General features: G+C 37.6%; 2 protein-coding genes across 2 annotated transcripts in view; both read right to left on the reverse strand.

Moving 5' to 3' along the window:
• Nucleotides 1-369: 369 nt before the first annotated feature.
• LOC145765289 (gametogenetin-binding protein 2-like) lies at nt 370-5,156 on the reverse strand. Its single transcript, XM_082577091.1, has one exon. It carries the CDS (start codon nt 5,125-5,127, stop codon nt 3,490-3,492), a length of 1,638 nt encoding a protein of 545 aa, XP_082433217.1. The 5' UTR covers nt 5,128-5,156; the 3' UTR covers nt 370-3,489.
• Nucleotides 5,157-18,650: 13,494 nt separating this feature from the next.
• LOC145788534 (piezo-type mechanosensitive ion channel component 1-like) overlaps nt 18,651-22,571 on the reverse strand; it is a 50,690-nt gene continuing 46,769 nt past the window's right edge. Inside the window, exons 51-54 of the mRNA XM_082600295.1 lie at nt 22,140-22,231; nt 21,226-21,412; nt 20,650-20,739; nt 18,651-20,167 (exon numbers count right to left, since the gene is read on the reverse strand). Coding sequence (XP_082456421.1) covers nt 19,996-20,167; nt 20,650-20,739; nt 21,226-21,412; nt 22,140-22,231 — 541 coding nt within the window. The 3' untranslated portion in view covers nt 18,651-19,995. The remainder of the gene's footprint in view (nt 20,168-20,649; nt 20,740-21,225; nt 21,413-22,139; nt 22,232-22,571) is intronic.

Genomic DNA, 22,571 nt, shown 5'->3' on the forward strand with positions numbered 1-22,571 from the left:
ACGACGTTAAAATGGCAGCGTAAACGAATGATTACATTCGTTTTCAAGGTCATTTTTGCGTCACTAGGGACTTGAGTGTTTCCTAGTGTCATTTAGACAAAAGTAGCGGAAGAAGTAGCGGTAGCGCGCGCTACTTTGGCCCGAGTAGCGGGTAGCGCGCTACTTTTGTAAATTGGTAGCGGGTAGCGGTAGCGTGCGCTACTTTGGCCCAAGTAGCGGTAGAGGGTAGCGCGCTACTTTAAAAGTAGCGGGTGCCCACCTCTGCGAATATCATGCCCTGCATCATGTACTCTGCTCCTGGGGGTTCGTGAGCCCCAGGATAAGAACCTCTGTTTTAAAGGCTTTATGAAAAAATTATCAACTTACCCAAATGAAAACCAATTTTATTAAAACAAAAAAAAATTTGATCATTACTCTTCTTTTTGCAAAAGTACCTCTTGCAAGTTTACACTTATTTTTAACCAAATTCTACCATTTAAAGATCGCCGAACCTAGAAGAAAAATCACAGCAAATACCCAAAGCTATTTTTTTTCAAAAAGACAGAGCTTTACATGCATCCATGTAGTTAAAATAGAAAAAAATACAACTAATCACCACTTTCTATAAAGAATATGTACAAGCAATTGGTGTAAAAAGGCATCTGCAACTCTTTTTTACTTTTTTAACATAATATGTTAAGTCACCACCAGCTTTGGTAGTGTCACAATAACAGAGAATTCAAGTAAGACAAACACAATACATTTTCTGAATGCGAAAGCAAAACTACAATTTCTACAGAACTAATGGTAAGCTCCTTTGCAACAATAAGTTGGATTTGTATTTTTCTTTAACTTGCAGTGCATAAGCAAAAAATAAATGCACATGAAAATATCCAAAAGACTTTATTGGCATGGAATTCTATAGAATGCAGATTCTCACATCAAAAATCATACATTACAAAATCTGAAACGATATTGTCCATGCTAATAAATCAATCACTACAAAGTCCAAAACAGTCACATAATGAAAAAGGTACGACAACAAACAAATAAAATGGGAGAATGTTATCCCAAACTGGCTACAATTTAATAAATGAAAATAAAAGTATATAATGAAAGTGACTCACTGACTAAGTGGTTTAGGTGTATGCTACATGACTGTTTTTTGTTGTTGATAAATCACTTTACAAAACTTTGTAGCGAACCTTGTAACAATATATTTGCAGAAAACGAGACATAAAACATGACATTGAGTCATTATACCAACCGCAAAGACCAACTGAAGCAATTGGAAATGTGTATTGTGTAGTTGATTGCCATTTCACATCGGTGACATCTGTGAAAGTGGTATTCTAAATAAAAAAGTTGCCAGCATTCTCAGTTCAGTACACACTACAGCAATATGGAGCAGTGAAATGCTGTAAACTTAAACAACCATTCCGCAATGTCTGAATGCCGACATGTCGCAATCATTCTGGTATTGCACCATAAAAATTATGTTATTTGAGTTTACAGCATTCAAATTGCACCTCAAAGACTTTCTCTGTTCTGACTGTTTTGTTTGTTTGTTTGTTTGTTTATCTTTATCCTGCATTGCGGGAAAGCGGACTTGAGCGCTATGCATCGGTGTACGCCTTCCGACGTACACCTGACCCACGCTGCAGCCGACGACAATGTCTGTTTCCGGTTGTCTACTCTGCTTATGACTTTAATTTGGAACTACCCATTACTCGAAATCGATCACTGGGTAGAGGCAATTGTCGTAAAGTTTCTTGCCCAGAGAAACAACAGCAGGTGCAGGTGGCTGGAGTCGAACACGCAGGCTCTCGACTGTGAGCCCAACGCGCTAACCACTCGGCCACTTTCCTTTAATCCTTTAATACAACAAAATCTGTTTTATTCAAGGACTTTTCTCATTGGTCTACGGCAGGGCTACTCAACTGGCGGACTGCGGTCCGAATCCGGACCTTCTCGGTGTTGATGGTGGACCTTGAGCTTTTGGAAGAATAACCTCATTGCTACGTTTCAGGGCTTCTTTAAACATATTTCTACTGAGAGAAAGCAATTTTTACTGTGATTATCTTAGTTGCTGGGAGACTTCGCCCCCCAGACTCCCCAACACTTTCTCAAAAATCTAAGTCGAGTTACATTTTAACTGAAAAAGTGGTTTGGTACAGATAATTTAGCTTTCGTGGTTGCGTGTGAAATAAATTAGCCTATTCACCGGATTGCTAAAAATATTCCGCTTGTCAAACTGGACCTTTGTTAAGATTAGTTGAGTAACCCTGGTCTATGGCTTTTATACAAAATTGCAATTTGGCAAACCAATGTTCCAAAATCACACGCAACAAATAAGAAGATTGTAGCAGTTCACAAACCATGTTTGGCAACATTTTCAGTAAACTTATTACACAAAGAGCAAGAAATGTTATTCAAAGTGTTCTTGTACTCATTATGTACTAGAAAGATTGGACCAGGTAATATCATACATCAGTTGATTGTTGTAATAATATTCTGAAATTGTAATGCAAGCTTACAAATGCCAATTCAATTTCTGACAGTAAAACTGCACGAAGAATGTTTTACTCTTCTGACATTAATCAAAGAAATGTATTCCACATAGGCTACCCATTTTTCACATTTTATTTTTTTAAAAGATCAAATAGAAAATCTAAAATGATAGTTTTGCAAAATGATACATATAAAAAAACTATGTTGTTTTTATCCAAAAATAAAAAACCATAATGTAGAAAATGCTTACTGAACTATGAATTGGATTTTGCACTTTAATCTCGGCTCTATTTCTGTTAGGATCAAATACATCCAAAAAAATTTCCTGGTAGCACAGTGAGGGGGGGGAGGACATGAAGCTCTGAATCATTACTTTAAATTATAAAGTATAGTGCAACAGTGTAGGTAGACCTCTTCATGCTTATTTGGATGACTTATACAGTTCCCAGACTCTTATAATAAGATATTATGCTCTGACATTGATTGTAGCAAACAATCTACTATTTTTTGTTATGAACCAAGTAAATACTGTACTGTACTATGATTCAAATCAGTTGCGTAAAATAACTAATCTAACAACCAAAGAAATTTTTAAAACAGATACATTTTGAAACCAACAGAAACAACTACGCATGGGAAGCAATAGAAAAAAACACGTACGGTATGGTACAAAAGACCCAAAACCTCAAAACACATAAAATATTTAGATTGGATTGTTCAAAGCATAAACTGCAAAATCACTAGCATCAATTGAGAATGTATAATATATCAGCAGTTCATATATCATTCAGTTCTTAAAGTTATGTTCAAGGCAACATTGCAAACTACTATTCTTTAACAGTTTAGCATTTCGAAGATGCAATGTTTTTCCAAGGAACTAATTATATATGTCATATGTTCAACTCTCCTTAACTGATTAATGCAGACTCAGTAAAAATATTTATCTTAATCAAAAAAGACATGCCTGTATGTAGATTTCAACATTTATACAGTGCAAAATTAGGGTTGTGTGTCTGACCCATTTGTTGCTCCCAAGTTACAAAAGTTTTCAAAATCTTGCCTTAACTGTTCTCTTAATCGAGAACGTTGCACATTGATCTGTGAGTGATTTTGTTCAAATTCAAATATTTCTTCCTTTGTAAGTTCACTTTCTTTCTCATCACCTGATACACCACCAGGAGCACAATCACAAGTTTTCTCATTTGCCAACATGTCTAAAAGACAAGGACGAAACTTGCCTTCTGCAAAATCAATATTATTGTGATCTCCATCACATAAACTAATCTGTTCTGTAAAAGCCTTTGTCAATGTATTTGTGCTTAAAATATCAGTGGAATCCTGCTGGTTAGAATTTAGTAACCCATTCTCTTCTGTGGGAACAAATTTTTGATCTTTCTTTTTCTTCTGACGTTTTTTTCTCAACCGCTTTTTTTGAAGTTTTATTTCTTTGTCTTTTTCAGCCTGTTCCAGTTCCTCACATAATGCTTCCATTCGTCCCATACCTATTTTCTCTTCGATAAACATCTCAAAGCTTTGTCTGACAGACTCGATGCCTAAATAAAATAGCGTAAGCCAGGTTTGCTCAAAGGTTAACTTTTGATGCCACACACGATGAAGACGTTGGTATAAATGCAGTGCAAGGCAAGTGCACACTTCTTCTTGAGCGATGTCGATTGTCTTTGCATGACGTTCTTTTCTTGAACCTACCATCTCAATGTCGGCTTGCGTGAGCATATGCACAATGAATGATCGCTCACAACAAATGTGAATGTGTTTGGATTGAGAGTCGTTCAACTTGCTGTCGGTCGTGTTACAACTACGTAAACCTTCATATATAGCAGAACAGAATCCCAACTCAGATTTGCAATCTACTTCACCCATCAGTATATGAAATGCTTTGTGAACTTTAGACTTACAATCTCCACAAAATCTGTGTTTTTTTAGGTAATTATCCATGGTCTCAGCAACGCTTTTGCATTCAAGCATGGCAACCCCTTCATGACATTCTGAACACATTTTATCCCAAACATCCATAATAGAACAATTGCACCATTTTGGAAGATTCGGTTTAGTCTCACTTGGAATGTCCGAAGGCTTTTGCATTTTCAAGGAATGAAAAATACATCTTTTGTTTTTCTTACTGTTCATTAAACTCTCAAGTAAATGATAAAGTTTTGGTCGCACACAGTAGAATAAATGGAATAACTTTTTGGGGTTGAAAATGAAACTTGGTGATATCACTAAGGTTCCAGAACGAGTGATTGACAAAGACTCATAAACAGAATGATTTAGTAGTTGAACTTGTTGAAACAAGTGTTCTACACTCCTGCGACAACCAACACAAGAAACAAGCTGAGACAAAGAAACAAAAAGATCTTTATCCTGCACAACGCAGGCTTCTTCCAATTCCCCTTTTTCCAGATAGTTGTATTTTTTTAGAAATGTGTCATAATCAGTTTCTGGCTTTTCTATGTAAAGGCACTTTTTTGAAACTTGATCTTCAAATTGCATCACCATCATCAAAGAGTCATCAATATACAAAGGCAATTGTAATGGTTCCAAGTCCAAACATGATCCTTGGTGATAGACACCAACCAAACGTGCTTTATCAAAACCAAAGGTGTCCGTTTGAGTCATCACAGAAAACTACAAGAATAATAATACAATAAAATATCTGCATATAAAATAAGGTATCTTATTATAGTGTTTTTAAATAGGTTGAACAACTCTATCAGAGAGGCTAGCACAGAAATATACACGAAGAATTTCAAAAATTAAAAAAAAAAAAATCAATGATCAACGACATTGATATACAATCATGTACAGTTGTACACTGTACAGTATAAACAATAAACGTATTATACAGTATGTATCTAAATAATGCCTAATTTCTGGAGCCTGTCTGTTAGATGCTGACAGTTAGGTGCCTGCCAAATAGGTGCGCACACTATGACGCCAGGATATTAAGGTGCAGCGCCGGTTCATTTAGGCCAGTAAAGTCTATTTCATTAAGTGCTTGATAGTAATGCTGCAGACAATGTCATACACAGGATTTTCTCAAAGGGGGGGGGGGGGGGGTATTTGAAATGCTATTCAAATCAAAACAAATTTAAAAAAAACGCCTATTTTTGCTAATTATAACCAGCAAGTTGTATTGTATATATAAGAAAGATTGTTTATGGCAGTGAGTCTCAAAACTTTTTTCGGCTTACGGCACCCTGCAAACAACCAAATAATTTGGCAGCACCCACAGTCAAATCAAGAAGTGTCTGCATTATATTAAAGATAATTTTTGAAAGAGTTGTTGCAAAAACAAAACTAACCACAGCTCCGTATCATATCATGTGCAATTTAATGAAGTTCGTTTCAAACAAAGTCAGTGCGAAATTTGCGCTGAGTTTTAGTGCAAGTCCTTTCAATGTCTGGGCGCATATTTGATAACGCTACTCTAATAACTTGCGGCACCCTTGCGTGCTGCGGCACCCCGGTTGAGAACCACTGGTTTAAGGTGACGACAAAACGATGGCGGGAGAGACGCTTCATCGGAAGAAGTGGCAGCTCTAAGCAAACAATGTGGGAGTTTCTCCGCGGAGTAAGCCGCAACTTCTACATGGATCATAACTTACCTTCTATGCATAGGCGCCGACTTTTATTTTTGCACGGGGTGGCGGATAGCACAATATGGCAACCTAAAAACTTTCAAACTGCATGTTTTTGTTTGATTTTTACTAAGCGTGTTTCGTAGATGCAATTGTCTTTTCACACCTGATTTGTAGCTCGATAATTTACAAAGCAACTTTAAAACAAAGCACAGGAGGTATGTCATGAATTTTATTGTTACGTTGCTGCTCTGACACTTAACATTTGGCAAAAGTATTTTTTGCGAACAGCAGCTTTGTCAATCCAACTGTTAATCAACTGGTCAAGTTGTCATGGTAGATCGCAAGTAGGCTTTTATGAGCCTGGGTGCACTAAACGATCGCTCCGCCTTGCGGGTGGTGGAAGGCAACGATAAGTATATTTTCACAATGCAGACCACGTTTGGAAGCATTAATGAAATCGTTTCATTGCTTGCAAATAGATCAAGCAGTTGCAAATCGGACAGAATGCTCTACCTTTGCATCTATCGTATTGTAGCCACGGGAATTCGCTCCCCACGATTTTTGATAGCTTCTCCCTTCAACAGCGATTATCCTGCTCGTGCTAACGCCTTTTGGCAGTGGCACACTTTCGTTTCGTTCAGGTGTTTGATCACTTTCATGCTGGCTGAAATCCTGACTAGACGCAACAAAAAATGACTCAATGGAGGGCTGCAATTTTGAACGCTTTTTCGGTGGCATCTTTAAGCTGAATAAAACTGGAATGTCGGCGAAAACTTTTACTGGACAACTTTTCGTAATTTTTTCTATGATGTAACAAGCGTCAAGCAACTCCTATGTCAGACCAATAAATTCCCGCCTCACAGTTTGTCACGCATTGACACGTAATATTACTGCATGAAGTAGATAACAAAGTAGAAATTAAAGCATGAAGTAGATGACAGTACTGCCGTCTCAAGGTAAACGATGCTACAAATTTTTGATTTTTCCACTTTTTAATGTTAAACGCTTCGCAAAGACTATATTTTTCTTCCAGCAAAGACTCAACAGCGTAACTGCAGTAGTTTGCGAGATCTTTGTTGGTCAAAACGACGTAACTGCATATAAAGATCATCTATGCAAAGCCAAAACGACGTAACTGCCAGTTACGTCGTTTTACCATAGAATCCAGAGCAAATAATCTCAGTTACGTCGATTTACAATAGAATCTAGAGTTAATCCCAAATTCTCAATGGGATGCCAGTCTCTGCCAAACAACGCCAGCTGTTTCACTCGTGTTGCAAAGACAATTACGTAGCAAAATAATAACCTCATTTTGTAGATAAAATTCTTATTAGCTTCTGAAGTGAAAACATTAGTACAGAAGCTGCAGAGTCAACACGCAACAAAATATTAACCTCATTTTGTAGATAAACTTCTTATTAGCTTCTGAAGTGAAAACATTTTATCTACAAAATGAGGTTAATATTTTGTTGCGTGTTGACTCTGCAGCTTCTGTACCCAAACACTCTTCATAAAGCGTCTTGTAGCATCCTTTTAGTGAACAGAATCAGCAGTTAGCTTTAACGCAGCTACAAGTTATACGCGAATAATGGCAAAAAAATCGACTTGCATGAAGATGTGAAAACGCTTTTGAATTATTCTGAGGACGATAACGCTAATGACAGAGACTACATGGTGACATACTAAGCAAGCTATGCCCGCTTAAGCCGGAAACTCGACCACAATTTTGGGAACAGCTACCCACCAACGACAACTCACTTGACTTAATTGATGTTGACTAAAGATACTGCATTGTATTTACATGTTTTGTGCGCGAATTCAATGCATTGCGTCAGATACGCCGGTTTGCCTTTGCAGCACTGTCAGAAACACAATCAGGTTTACAAAGATAAAACGACGTAACTGCACTAATTATCTTAATTAGCGAAAATTAGGACAGCAATCAATGTTTTTGTTCCCATTGAAACAAAAAGTAGACAAGGTCTTTTAGTTAGAGGCATCAAATGTTGAATTGCGATTAATATGTCGTTATGGTTTACGATTAACTTTAAAGCGCTTTTTCTCGGTTTTAACTTTTCTGTAGTTATGTCGCTTTACCTTTAGACGGCAGAGTACACTCCAATTGAAATAAGAAAATTATTCAAAATCCAAAATCTTGAGCAATTGAAAAAGGTTGCTTTTATTATTGGGAATTGGCAGGGGGTGTAGCTTTTCACCGAATAGCATCATATAAACGTGTACATTTGCAGAACGTTAAAACTGCTACTTTACTAAGTGCACTTTTTAAATAAAACTCAAAAAGTTTCAAAAATTGCATTTTTTCAATGAAATTTGAAAATAGATATTCATTTAGGGGGTGGAGCTATCAATCATCGAGATAATTTTATTTCCAAGTATTTTATAGCTGGCATAATTTATCGGAATGGCCCGTTTCGGTGAGTCCGATCCCTATTCGGTGACTTTTTTCAATTTTTTTTTTAAATTATTGGGTACCGTAGCCTAATTATCATTGCAGTTTCAGGGTTAGAGGTTAGGAACTCACCGAATCGGACTCACCGAATAGTAGCAGACCCATAATTTATAGCGATATTATGAGTAGTTTAAAAATTTTCAAAAAATATTTTTGAGGGAGGCAATGGAAAGATCGTATTTTATTGATTAATAAATCCAATTGTAAACAGGGTTCGATCTTAGCGGTAGTCCGCTAGCCAATGGCTAGTGAAAATTTGCGCGGACTAGTAGAAATGTTGCAGTACTAGTCCGATTGGCTAGTGAAAATATTCGCCGGTGAAAAGTTTTGGTTTACAAAATGGCGATTGGCGACGTCACTCTCACTCTGAAATAGTGCAGAAATTTGCTTGCCAGAGGCGAAATTGCACGAAGAAGGCTGCAAAGTCGGTCAAATGAACACGTGACTACTTTTTTCTCGCATGCCAGGACGCCAGAGTTGCCAATTTGGCTTTTTTGAAGCCAGATTTTGAGAATCTGGCTGTTTTTCAACTCGCTTCAAGGCTAATTTTTTTTTAAATAGAAAAAGCCAGAGAAATTAGGCCTTTTCTGGCTTTTTTTCATGTTTCATCGATTTTTTGTCAAATTAATAAAATGCCAACATAATTTTGGCTTTTTTGGCTTAATTTTATCTTTCGCGATATTTTTAGGAAAAAATTCGGTCTGCGTCAATTCGAGCAGCAATTTCTACCTTATATTTGGTTGTAGAGTCCGACCGAATTTCGTTTTGAAGCCGAAACTAGAAAATTTTCTAGTTGTTTGTCTTTTCATTAACTATGTTTCTGCGTTGTCGCTGAAGTCAAAGTTCGGTGGGACACTATTTGGTTGTACACTTTTTATGTGTGTATGTTTAATGAATACTAATTGGCTTTTTCAGCTATTTTTTGCTGGCTTTTTTAGTGACTAGGTCTGGCTTTTTTTTGGTGAAGACAGGTTGGCAACCCTACAGGTCGCCAGCACGAAGCCAGCATCCCAGCAAGCAGCAGTTAGCAAAATTAACGTTTTTTTTGTTGATATATTGTGATCAAATGCTGATTCAACGTTACTACAAAGTGTCTAATGCTGGGTGTTAGCTGGGTAGGTATCGCTATTGTTAATACGTCATCAGACTAGTGAAAAATCGTGCGGCTAGTGAAAACGGAGAGCAACTAGTCCGGCGGGCTAGTGAAAAAAAAAGTTAAGATCGACCCCTGGTAAACCTAACAAATGTAACAGTGACTTATATGCCAAGTAACAAATAAAACGATCGCAACAACAAGGAAAAAACTACCCTGTTTTTTTCTGTGGAAGAACACCCCTTTTTCACATGTCCTACCCCTGGCACCTGCTGGTTTTGTTGGCTCTTTTCTTTCCACAAAGATAAGAGTTAAACTGACTGGTAAAGCGGCGGTCGATTACCCAAGTGGCAAGAATACGGTGCGATACTGATGAGCCCAGCCTCATGGGCGAAACACGTGTCTATCGCTGTCTCTTCGATGGTACAATCGGCTGCCCAGAAACTTATCGTTTATTGGAGGTCTTTATGGCTAGCGTGGAAGCTACACCGTTATGGTTAGCGAAGCGTTACTGCAGCTCGCTGTACTAGCGAGTGATCAGCCTTGTGCTGATGGCCGGGAAGAACACCCCTTCTTCACAAGGAAAAAACTCGTAGCCATGTGTTGTGTAATCTTCACGTAGCTTGCTTGATGTTACGCGAGTATCATGCTTGTGACAAAAACAGTCATTTTCTTCGCAATACTGTATTGGTTCACCTCTTGCTTTACGTTGACTTGAAGCGAAAACCAATGATCAAAAAAAGGTTTAAACGTCCGTTCAAATTACATTTATTTGCAGTAAGTAATGTAACCTAAACGGGGTGGCTGCCACCCCACCATAGCGGTTACGGGGTGGCGTGGCCACCCTGTAAGTCGGCACCAGTGCTTCTATGTGTTTAATTATTGTATTTTTCTATGTTTTTAATTATTGTAACGCTCCAAGAGGGTTTTACCCAGATGTCGTGTACGGGTGTCACGGTCCAGGAGTTACTGCGGTCCAAACGTTACCGTGCTGCTGCAGCGTGGCAGTCCAGAAGTGACAACAGACCACAAATGACTAATGCTGCCTGGCGCTTCTGAAGGGAATACAAAAACAAAAAATTTACAACAAAGTTTAATTGAGTAGCTGCTCTCAAGCTAATGCATACCTTTTCATTTAAGATTAATCAATGCTTAAAATTGTCAAGGTATTATAACATTTTGAGGAGAAGGAATTTCAATTATTTTCATAAAAAAAATAATTAATTATATTTCGCAACCCTGGTAACTCTTGCACTGTAGTTTACTTCTGGATTGTTACACCAGTAGTTGCATAGTCAGGCACTGCACACTGATATGTTTCAAAGTGAAATTCACTTTGTAACACAGCGGGGAGAAATGTCGGATAATCAAGCATTTTTGATATACTATCTATTATGAGTGTAATTTGACACGTATCGAATAGCGCCTAAATGACAGGGAGTCACACTTAATCATCCTGACCCCACAGTGTGCACACCTATTTTGCAGGGGGTCAAGATAAATTCAAGAAGAAAAGTTTAAAATGTTTGCGAAAACTCCGATCAGTTACATCAGCTTTCATGAAGTGTTCAGGGGACGGAATAGGTTGCATCCTTTGACAAGCACCCATTTGGCAGACACCTAACTGTCTGCACCTAAAAGACATGTGTACTTATAATTATATCTTGGCAATCAGGTTTGGATTTAAGTTTTCTTTAAAGTTTATTGTCTAACAACACCTTTCTGATACTGATAACTTAATCTAAGCAAACTGTCTGCTTGAACGATTGGATGTCTCATAATCGATTAGTACAAGATACCTTTATAACGAGCAGAAATGAGAAAGCTACAGCATATTTGGTGGAGGCACTATTCACCGATCACAGCAAACGGGGGGCGGCTTATGATAAACAATGATCGAATCGCCTTGAAGAATGCATTGGAAAAAAGCTTTGTCAAACGGTTACGTTTGAATCATCTTTTAATTTGTGTTGGTTTGTTATTTTGGACTGGTAATTAATTCATTCGGGTAGATGAAGCATCGTGCTTTCCAACGATGGTAAAATTGTTATAATCTAAGCAGAAATGAGAAAGCTACAGTATACATACATTTGGTGGAGGCACTATTCACCACAAATATTGAAAAATCAATATCCATTCCGCTTTCACATTTATTCCGTGTTTTTGCACCCTTCTTAAAAGTAGTTGCGGTTTTTTGCTTGACGTCACACTTTGTCATGACATCACTGACCAAGGCGGCCGATTCTAGGCTTATAGTAGCACCCAAAATTCTCTGATTTAAATGTAGGTAAAAGTTAGGGTTGTTTGAAACAAACTTTTTCAAGTCAAAATGAAATTTTTGCCACCTTTTCCTTCTTTTTAGCAAACATATGAAAAAAAACAATTAGCCTAGAATTTAATTTTTAATTTTGAAACAAAATCGAATAAAATCAGACTTTCAAAAATGGTACCGGTAGCCTACCAAATGAATTTTTGTTTTGTTCATTAACTAATCCCAAAAGTTGTAGCAAACTGAAAGAATAACATAACAAACACCAGAATAAACATTGAAAATGTACTGTAATAACCTACTTTCGCAATTTTGCTTTTGTGGCCTATGCTTCAGCAAAAAAGCGTATTCCCAGCAACTATCAAGCCTTTTCGGCAGCGTTATTCATAATTACTCACTGGGAACGACATGGGCACTGAAGCTTGAGCTGAAATGTAACAGCCCGCCGCATATGAAGTCTATTCGGCAGCATGATTTATAATCACTCATCGGGGACGACATGGGCATTGACGCTCGAGCTGAAATCCAACAGCCCGCTGCATAGTGCATCTGAACCAGCGTAAATAATTGCGCGTCCTGATGTATGAGGGGACAACATAGGGAGTACGACATTGGCAGGGAACGACATCGTCGCCACTCGTTTTTATTGTTCTGAATACTTTTTAACGCTCATTGGATGTAAAGTTGTAACAGTAGATATTTAGTGAGCTCTTAAACTGATGACATCCAAAGTAGCTTTCTATGACCTTTGTGCATTTGCAGTTTGTGTATTACTGGTATTTTGTTGTTTTGTTTTGGATATGGACAGCTTTGTCTGATGCAAATAAATAATAATAAGGCAGTGGCTATTTGACCGGCTCCGGTCTTTGAATCTGAAACACTATTTGACCGGTCATGACGTCACTGCATAAGCATTTTTTTCTTTTTCTCTTTCAAAGCAAAAGACGAGAAGCGTCGACATAAGTTCTAAATTCAACACATATTCTTCAACTCAGTCCGTGGCGCGTAGAGTTCGCCTCCGGCTGCCAATCTAGAGGGGATGAGTTCGATACTATCCGGAAGCATTCTGTTTATCATTTTTTTTTATCTAAATTTTGACCCGAAGTGCATTTATGTGGTCAATTTTTAATTTGAGTAGCCTACAGTCCAAGTTAGTTAATAGTTCTCAAGTATAGTTCTCAAGTTAGTTATATACAATACTTCTTTTAAAAGAAATGATAATGGTAAAACTATTTTTTAAAGAAGTATTGTATATAACTAACTTGAGAGAAAAATGTAGGGTCGTTCGGCAACACAGGTTCACTTTGACGATCGGAAAATTACCAAGAGAAATTCTCAAATTCCAGCAAATTAAAAAAACTCTAACATTATTACTCACATTTGAAAAGACATAAAAAATGGGCTGTAGGCTATTCAAATTAAAAATTGACCACAAAAATGCGCTTCGGGTCAAAATTTAGATTAAAAAAAAATGAAAAAAAAGAGTGCTTCCGGATAGTATCGAACTCATCCCCTCTAGATTGGCAGCCGGAGACGTATCGCACGGACCACGGACTGAGTTAAAGAATGCGTGTTGAAGTTAGAACTTATATCGGCGCTTCTCGTCTGTTGCTTTGAAAGAGAAAAAAAAAGCGCTTATATAGTGACGTCATGACCGGTCAAATAGTGTTTCAGATTCAAAGACCGGAGCCGGTCAAATAGCCACTGCCTAATAATAAAATAGGCTATGTAATAATTGCGGCATACCGTAACAATTGCATGCTGCGCCACCATGGAAGCAATTAAACAAAATAAATAAACGATAACGTAGTTATTTAGACACGGAACATATAAAAATAAATATAGTGAAAAAAAAACAAGATAGTTGATAAATTTTATCAAATGAAGTAATTAATAAGTTTCTTTGAAAAACTTTGAGAAGTGCACAACAAACAAATCTACTACAATTTCAGTGTTTTATTGAAATTGAGACAAAAATATCTTTTGGATGTTTAATTTGGCAACTAAAACTAAACTTCTTCTGGGTGGTAAAGCTTGCTTGGGTTAAGTTTTTTTCCACAAGCCTGACTTCAAAACACCACCATCATTTCTGATTCTGAGTTTCTGACCACCGTCATTCTGGCTCTGGCAGAATAATTTTTCCTCTTTCCGCTTAAAAAGTCATCCGTGAAAAAGTGCAATTGCTGGTGCACATCCCTGGAAATGTAATTTGATACTGAATCCGATGCATGTAAAATTAAGTGGCACGTGTTGCGGATTACAGTTTTATTGGAAATTTATTGGAGAAGTGTCAATTATGCAAAAATCGTACCTATCGTAAATACAGGTATCCTCAATTTTTGAACCGTTTGCTGGAGTTCCTTCCAAATACCCACCTATTGGTGCACATCCCTGAATACTGAATCCGATGCATATAAAATTTTAGTGGCACGAGATGCAGATTATAGTTTTATTCGAAGATTTTTGGAAAAGTGTCAATTATGCAAAAATCGTAGGCCTATTATTTTAATGTTTATCGTAAATATATTATCCATCTTTGAAGTTTCTGCTGGGAGTACCTTCCAAATGCCCACCTATTGGTGCACATCCCTGGAAAGTAATTTAATACCGGTAGGCTTATTACTGAATCCGATGCATGCAAGATTTAAGTGGCACGTGTTGCGGATTAGGCCTATAGTTTTATTCGAGATTTATTGGAGAGGTGTCAATTATTGTAAAAATCGTATTACTTCAATCTTTATCGTAAATAATACAATGATGCAGAAACTATTTTTCTCTAGGGGGGGCTGAAGCTGCCGTAGTGTTGTCAGCTTCTTGGGGCTTACCCATTTTATCAGAGCCGTTGACAGGGTAGCTCGGGCCCGGTACCAATTTATTTTCGGGCCCATTTCATCGACAATGTTATGAATATAAAGGTTGTGCACAAACTTTTATTGATGTGTAGTTAAAATGAAGATGACACATGCCATTGAAAGTAGAAAATTAAGAAGAATGGGCTATCATTTATGTATATATTATTATATTCTCAAAGGCATTAAAATTTTTCCACATACGCTACCACTACAGTGACTATATGCGCTTTTCACAATCTTGGTGCTGCTGGTAGTGTACCGACTGCTGTCTTATATTCGTCACCAGCCATTATTCTGCAGTGCAGTCCAACGTTCTCATAATTCCATAATTCTACTGTTTAGCCAACGTTCATGTTTTATTAATTCATTTCCTATGCGCCTGGCAGCACCGGCGTATGAAAACTTTCGTGATAAAAGACACTAGCATGGCAATATCCGTCCCTTTTCAAAATGACACAACTTGGGATAACACGTCTTTGTCTCGGTTATCTGATGACATCGACTTGTATGCTGGGTAATCAATAAAGAAACCCTTTTGAAAAACAACAGTAGTGCTCTATCTATGTATACAGAATGTTAGCTTAACCACTTCTGTTACAGTAGCCTGTAACGCAGTAGCTTGCTCTTGTTTGTAGTGTCAGATGTAGAGCTTTTTGTTCTGTGCTAGATCAAACCCGATATGCCAAAAGCATGGTCGTTTAACCAATCTTGCACAAAAGCTTAAAATTTCCCGAACTGCTAAACTTACTATCTCTATTTAGCGGTTGCTTTTTTAACTTTTACTTGTCATATCAGAGCCACTATGGTTATATGACGCTAGAGTAGGCTATTACTTCCCGATTCTATTGATGTTTCACTGGTCATTCTAGGCTCACCAGAAGAGAATTTACAGCAAAGTTAGTGCAGACTTTAGAAAGTTTTCAATTTGATTTGGGAAAGGGTTTTGGACCTAGGTCAAACATTTGCTGATTGCTGAAAAGCGTTGTTGGTCTAATTTTTAGTGCAGAAATATGGATCTTCTTACCTGTGCCATTTCAGTTTTTGAGTAGCCCAACAAACATTAGCCTGTTTATTTTGAAATCCATGTTTTGGGTTATGAGAGGCGATCACAGATATTGTGCTAGTTCCTAATACAAGAAAAATATATTTTACTGCAATGTATTGTAGCCTATCGATAAATGTAATGTCTCTCAAACAGTCAAAAACATGATATATTACTAGGCTATAGGCTATCAGGTTTGGTGGCCGTGCTTAACTATATTTATCGATGCATATATCGCAATATTAGATCCTTTTATGCACGTCTTAAATCATTATGGTTTTGCCACCTTTTCCTTTTGTTACTGTATTTCTTTTTCACAATATCATTTCTTTTGTATTCTGACAAAGAAAAATAAATTGAATTGAATATTCTGTTTTTACATACTAGACTAAACTAAATTCTTATATGTTACTGTTTGGTGGCTGAAGTGGCTATTCTAAATTTACCACCAGAGAGCTGAAGTGGGCCCGGTACCCGGAAGGAAACCCAGTAGGGGAAAGTGCGGCTAGTTTGAACAGGGGCAAGTTTAAACACTGCTAATAGCTCCTCTCCGAAAGTAAATATATCGAAGCTCTGTTGCACCATCTATGCTTGCATAGTTATTGAGTACCAGCAACGGATGGATGTCAATGGGCACACCCAGACTGCACAAAAGACCTCTCAGACTATGTATGTCATAACTGTGCCACAGATTCTGAGTGAAAACATGCGATGAGACACTTGATTGATACGAGGCTGCAATTCGACTTGTGGCCGAACTTTCTTGATTTTCTGTTAATATTTGTGTTGTTTTTTGGATACACATTGTTCTTTTTCTGTTTGTTCTGATCTAAACTGCAAAACTGCATTATAACACGAAGTTATCCAGTTGGTAATGGCTATTCTTATGATTTTTAACCTTACCCCTTGTGTGTTTAAACTTACTCAGCACACGGGGTAAGTTTAAACACTTTAAAAATATTTTGTATTTCAGTATAAAATCTAAACTGTACAAAAGTTTTCAATTTTTTTTTGCGAGGTATCTACAAATGTTATAGGTATGCAACAAAGCTAAAACAACTTTATTTTATAAACAAACATGACTGTGAGACTAAATAACGTGAAAAGTGTTCAAACTAGCCCCACCCTCCCCTACTTTACCATCTGACAGCTGAAGTGGCTGTTTTAACCTCTGATGGCAATTCCTTTAGATCTGATTATATTAAGATCTTGATGATGTTAGAAATCGCGGGGAATCTTTTAAATCCGGGCCCCTTAAATATTTCGGACCCGGGTTCAAAAGTACCACTTAGACCCCTTGTCAACGCCTCTGCCCCTTATGTTGGAGAACATTTAAAACTGGTAGTAAGCATTCGGTTCCCTCCTGTGTCAAAAACGACGTCGAAACACACACATTGTAGGCTAAGTTGTTACAGTACAAATGAAGAACGGCCACAAAAAGTTCAGGAAATTAAAATGAAGTCGAACAAATTAGAAAGTGATATGAAAACGACAGTTTGTGGAAATGAGTTCTCACACGCTTCCCAAGATTGCTTTTCGCTCAGGCGTTTTCTCTATGAACTGTGGCATGAGTTCTTTGACATCGACAGTGTCCAAAATGTGTTGGTGGGCATGCATCAACGCAGGGCCGTTGACAGGATTTCTCGGGCCCGGTACCAATTTATTTTCGGGCTCCTTTCATCGACAATGTTATGAATTTAAAAGTTGCTGTTAAAATGAGGATGACACATGCCGTTCAAAGTAGAAAATTAAGAGAAATAGACAGGCCGGTAGCCAGCCGGGGGCCTCGCCCCTTCTGAAAAAAATTTTGCCCCCCTGGAAAAATCCCAATACATTCTCGAGCAACAGCTACAATTATAATGATTCAATTTTTTCGGCCCCCCTGAAAAAAAAAATTTGGCCTCCCTTGCTCTGTGGTCTGGCTACGGCCCTGGGAATAGATAAAACCCGATATGCCAAAAGCATGGTTGTTTAACAAATCTTGCACAATCTTAAAATTTCCCGAACCGCAAAACTTACTATCTTTATCTAGCGGTTGCTTTTTTGAACTTTTATTTGTCACATGGCGCTAGAGTATTACTTTCCGATTCCATTGATGTTTCACTGGTTTAGGCTCACCAGAAGAAAATTTACAGCGAAGTTTGTGCAGACGGTCGGAAAGTTTTCGGAAAATCGGTCGGAAAATTTGGGAAAGGTTTTTGGGCCTAGGTCAAACATTTGATGATTGCTGCAATCTGAAAAGCTGTTTTCGTCTAATTTTTAGTCCAGAAATAGGGATAGCAATCTTCCTACCTGTGCCATTTCAGTTTTTGGGTTTAAACAATTAACATTAGCTTGTTTATTTTGAAATACCGGTAGCCTACGTGTTTCGGGTTATATTTCACTATATTGTGGTTAGGGAAATCACTATACTATGGACTAAACTAATTTTTTATTTTACTGTTTAGTGGCTAAAGTGGGCCCGGCACCCGAAAGGGGGCCCGGTACTTTACCGTCTGACGGCTGAAGCGGCTGTTTTAACCTCTAATGGCAATTCCTTTAGATCTGATTATACTGTATTAAGATCTTGATAATGTTTGAAGTGGCGGGGAATCTTTTAAATCCGGGTCCCTTAAATACTCCAGGCCCGGGTCCAAAAGTACCACCTAGACCCCTTGTCAACGCCCCTGGTCGTATGTAGCTTTGGAGACCCAGTCTATGATGGAACTACGCGGACAAAAGTCGCATTGTATGGAGGGTGAGGGACGTGGTAGTTTTAGCTTTTTTTCTAGTGTTTCGTTTTTCTTGGGATTTTTGTATCCTGTTTTTTTTTTTTTTTTTTTTTCGAAAAGCCAATTTTAATGTGGAACAAACCCAATTCCGTACGCATCTTTGTTGGAACGTTTCCTGAACATTACATACAGTAGAATAAACAGTATTTATTAATTTTATTGAATGCATTGCACAAACACGCCTTCACAAATGGCACCACATTCACAACAACTCGGCACCGGTAACATTAGAAATAATATGAATGCCTGTTCAACCGCTTTGTTAAATAGCCTACATTAATAGGCTACTGAGGTTAATAAATTAACGTTAATAGCACACAACACTCAGACTCAATTAATCAAAGGTTTTAGGAAAAAGGTCAAAATACAATTTATTGATAAAAAAAATGTGCCTCAAGTGGGTCCAGACGAAATTTATGTATTTTGAGATATCCCAATTCAGTAGGTAGGCAAGGGTAGATGCTGAAAAATCAACACGTCACATTTCAAGTGGAAGTTTAGACGAGCCAGGCGAAATCGCCAGACCTGACAACAACCCCATCTTTGTGTGACGCAGTAACTCAGGTAAACATTATCAGCTCAAGCTCATCAGACAAGACAGCTATCATCACGGATAACTGTCATCTGGCCAAAACAAGATTTTTTGAGTTTTATCAACCGTTTGAGGAACGCAACTTGAATGGACAATGTTCAAATTCACAAAACAATTAGTAAGTTAGTTTCAAACTTGGAACATAGCTCCAAATTTTTGTTACAATTTACGTTAACGTATATAAAACACTGTACGTTTCTATATAGGAAACACTGCTTTTTATACAAGGTCTTCAAAAACTTTGGAGAAACACAAAATTACAAGATAATGAACAAATAAAATGAAAAAAAAACAAGAATGTAGTAACATAAAGCGACAGGTGTTAAATAAGCGCATATCAAAATAGAACAACCGATTTAAGCAACACAACATAAAAGAAATAACTACGACACTCCTGAGAAAGCTTGACTGCTGGACAAGTGTGGTTCCAGCCTGCAAGACAAAACTGAGTGATCAAACTTTGTATGTTAAATGTCGTTTCATTCAACATCAACTTCTTTGCCACAGATTGAAAGTAAGGCAAGAATGGAATTTCAGTGGTACACATGCAATGGCTAACACCATAACGAGAAAGTAATATTATAGAAAAACAAACATAACACTAAAGATTATTTGAAAAACATTCAATCGATTTTACTGCAAAAAAACACCATGACTCTCGAAGTAGGCGGCAAGCGGTTAGGAGGCAAAAAAAAACAACATCGGTTGGACATTCGGACCAAGGTCTAAAAAAAGTGGGATAGCACCCATACTCCACTATAGTTGTAGACTCAGCCACTTAGTCCGTGCAAACCCCAAAGAAAACGAAGAGTAATTAGTCGTCCTTCGACTTCGGAACTCTCGTCCATTCGATGAGGAGCTTCGGTGAACGATAGAGAAAAATCAGTTTAGCGTAAAGATCTTCCTCTAACTCAAATTCCCCTTCTTCCCTGACAAGGAAGAGATCTTGACACAGCATGAGAATGCGATCGACGTACGGCAGCTCACTGCAAATATAAAAAAAGTAGATTCGACATTTCTTACCGGGTTTTCGAGTGGTAATACATCATTGCGGCAGTGGAGATTGTTTCTATTTTAAAAGCAGTAAAAAGCGAAGTTTACAAACAATGAAAAACAACATTCAAATATGTTGTTACAACCGAGGAACTGTCTTCATGTCATAACGCAGAAGCTCGACCCAACACGTCATGAGTTCTTTCTTTTATGGTACTTTCAAGCGTAGGCTTATTTTACACAATAATTGTTTAAATTCGATGAAAACGTCAGCAACTATCATGACTGCATTCTGTTACATGTTACCAATCTTATATTTTACATGCCCCATTTTTTGCAAAAACAGAAACGGTGTGGTGGATGGTCAATTTATTCCGACTATGCCACATCAATACATGTGAAAAGCGTTTTTTCAGCCAAAATGAAGGACTGGAAAGGAAAGATACTTTACTGATTAAAATAAGTTTGTTCTCACTTGAACATTATTGTAGCTGTTGTCCCAATGAAGACAGATCGCACCAACCTCCCAACCACGAGCACCACTGACACGTACAAGCCGATGATCCTGGAGGAACACGTTTGGAAATGTATAAACAAGGAGGAGACTTTGACAAAGTGTGAAGCGTTCGGTTCGGTCGAAGATGGTAAAGTTATGTTAAAAAACGTTTGAATGACCAATAATCCTGATTTCAAGAATAAACCGGCAGTTTATACGCATGCAGTGGCAATAAGTGTTGTTAAATTGAATTGACAAAAAACTAAGCAAGTGTTCGTGTCTGCCTTCATCCAACTGTGGCATGCATTTTGACCAATAGGCACGGATGAAAAGGAGAGATGCTTGAGAGCAAAAGTTTTTATAAAAAAGCTTTTTGTTATCGTAAACAGCACATATAACTTTATAGAAAGGTTTCATGAAAAATCTATTACCGGGCTACACTAACAGTCCTAAAGTAGTTGTTTTAATGTTAATCCAACACGAATTTGATTATATGGTACAAATAAAGAATCAAATAAACTTTACGAGGATCTTCCAAAAAACAAATCAGCTTACCCGTAATTGACGAGAAAATTCAAACTTGAAGGAGACACTTTATCGCTGAAGACCACCATATTAATTTTTGGGGGACTTTTAGGGTTGCCAGCATATTCTGTGGCATTGAGGCTATTCACGCTCCACCAGGACGTCTCAGAATCATTTTGTAGGCTTTGGATCTTGAATTCAACATCCAAATATTCCACTGGAAGATAATTAATATTAGTATTAAATTCTTATTGATTTCGACATGTACTTCATGCTCCTTTCGGTTCATGGATCAGGCGAGCTTCCAACTTTGGAATGCACAATGCTAAGACGCAGATTCCTTACCACAGCTGTTGCTTCTTCTGGATCTGGCAAACGTTTAATCCAAGGAAATGAATGAGCACGCAAATACAGACGAATGATCTTACAAATCGATACACACTATTGTGCGCGGAATATGTCAAGCATTGATTTTCTATCATTCGGCTTTTCATTGTTTTTTAAATCTCCGGTGCCTTGTCCACAGTTGGCACCTTCAGATATAACTTACTAGGGCTTGAGAAATTTTGCATGATACATCTTGCCACGGAACATTTAGCCCGTATACCGTGTTAATGTAAACTGTTTGGGAAAACGAAATGGTATATAGATTTAATTTTGTCAAAAACGTTTGTAAACTATCATAAACATGCAATAATAATATTTCAATCATATGTTGGTCTCTTACTGAAGTCAGTATCAGTTGAAAACATTCACTCATGGTATAGACAAAAATTTATCCGCATAAAGTGAACGCAAACAATACCCTACAATCTAAACTGCGCAAGTTTTTAAGACCTCAGTTTGAATATAAAGAGTCTTGACCACCAAGGCATGAAAAATTGATATGTAACGGAAAAGCTTTTTTTTTGTTAAGTTTGAAAGCTATTTGTTCAATTTCTTGCCTTGTTCTCCCGCGTACAAGCTGCTGGCAGGGGTGGCGATAGATGACGACCCAGAGGAATACAAAAACTGCGGGAAGAGATTCATAATTGTCCTGCAGAAGACAAGTGTTTTTATAATAGATTAAATAATGGCGTTAGTTTAATAAAATAGTGCCCGTGATTGCCGATATTTCTCTTTGGAGTAGGAAAATTTATCATGAAGGCTCTATAATAGGGTGTCCCACTTTTAGGCGACTTTTCAGGAAAATTAGGTTCGAGTCAAATTCTGACTGGATTTTCGTCACTGATTTCAAAAATGACGTTATTTTTTCATTATGACGTCATCTTGATGCGCCAGCTAGCGGATATTTGCTATTTTGGCCTTGTCACGAATATGGTAAGAGCTAGAGAGTTGGAACTTGCGCCAAAATGACCGGAAGGGACGATTTCCTA

This window comes from Aplidium turbinatum, chromosome 2, assembly GCF_918807975.1.
Source record: "Aplidium turbinatum chromosome 2, kaAplTurb1.1, whole genome shotgun sequence".
NCBI lineage: Eukaryota > Metazoa > Chordata > Ascidiacea > Aplousobranchia > Polyclinidae > Aplidium > Aplidium turbinatum.

Bases quoted from the DNA above. Each gene is read 5' to 3' on its own strand.
- LOC145765289 (XM_082577091.1), bottom strand. From the start codon at position 5,127: ATGACTCAAACGGACACCTTTGGTTTTGATAAAGCACGTTTGGTTGGT.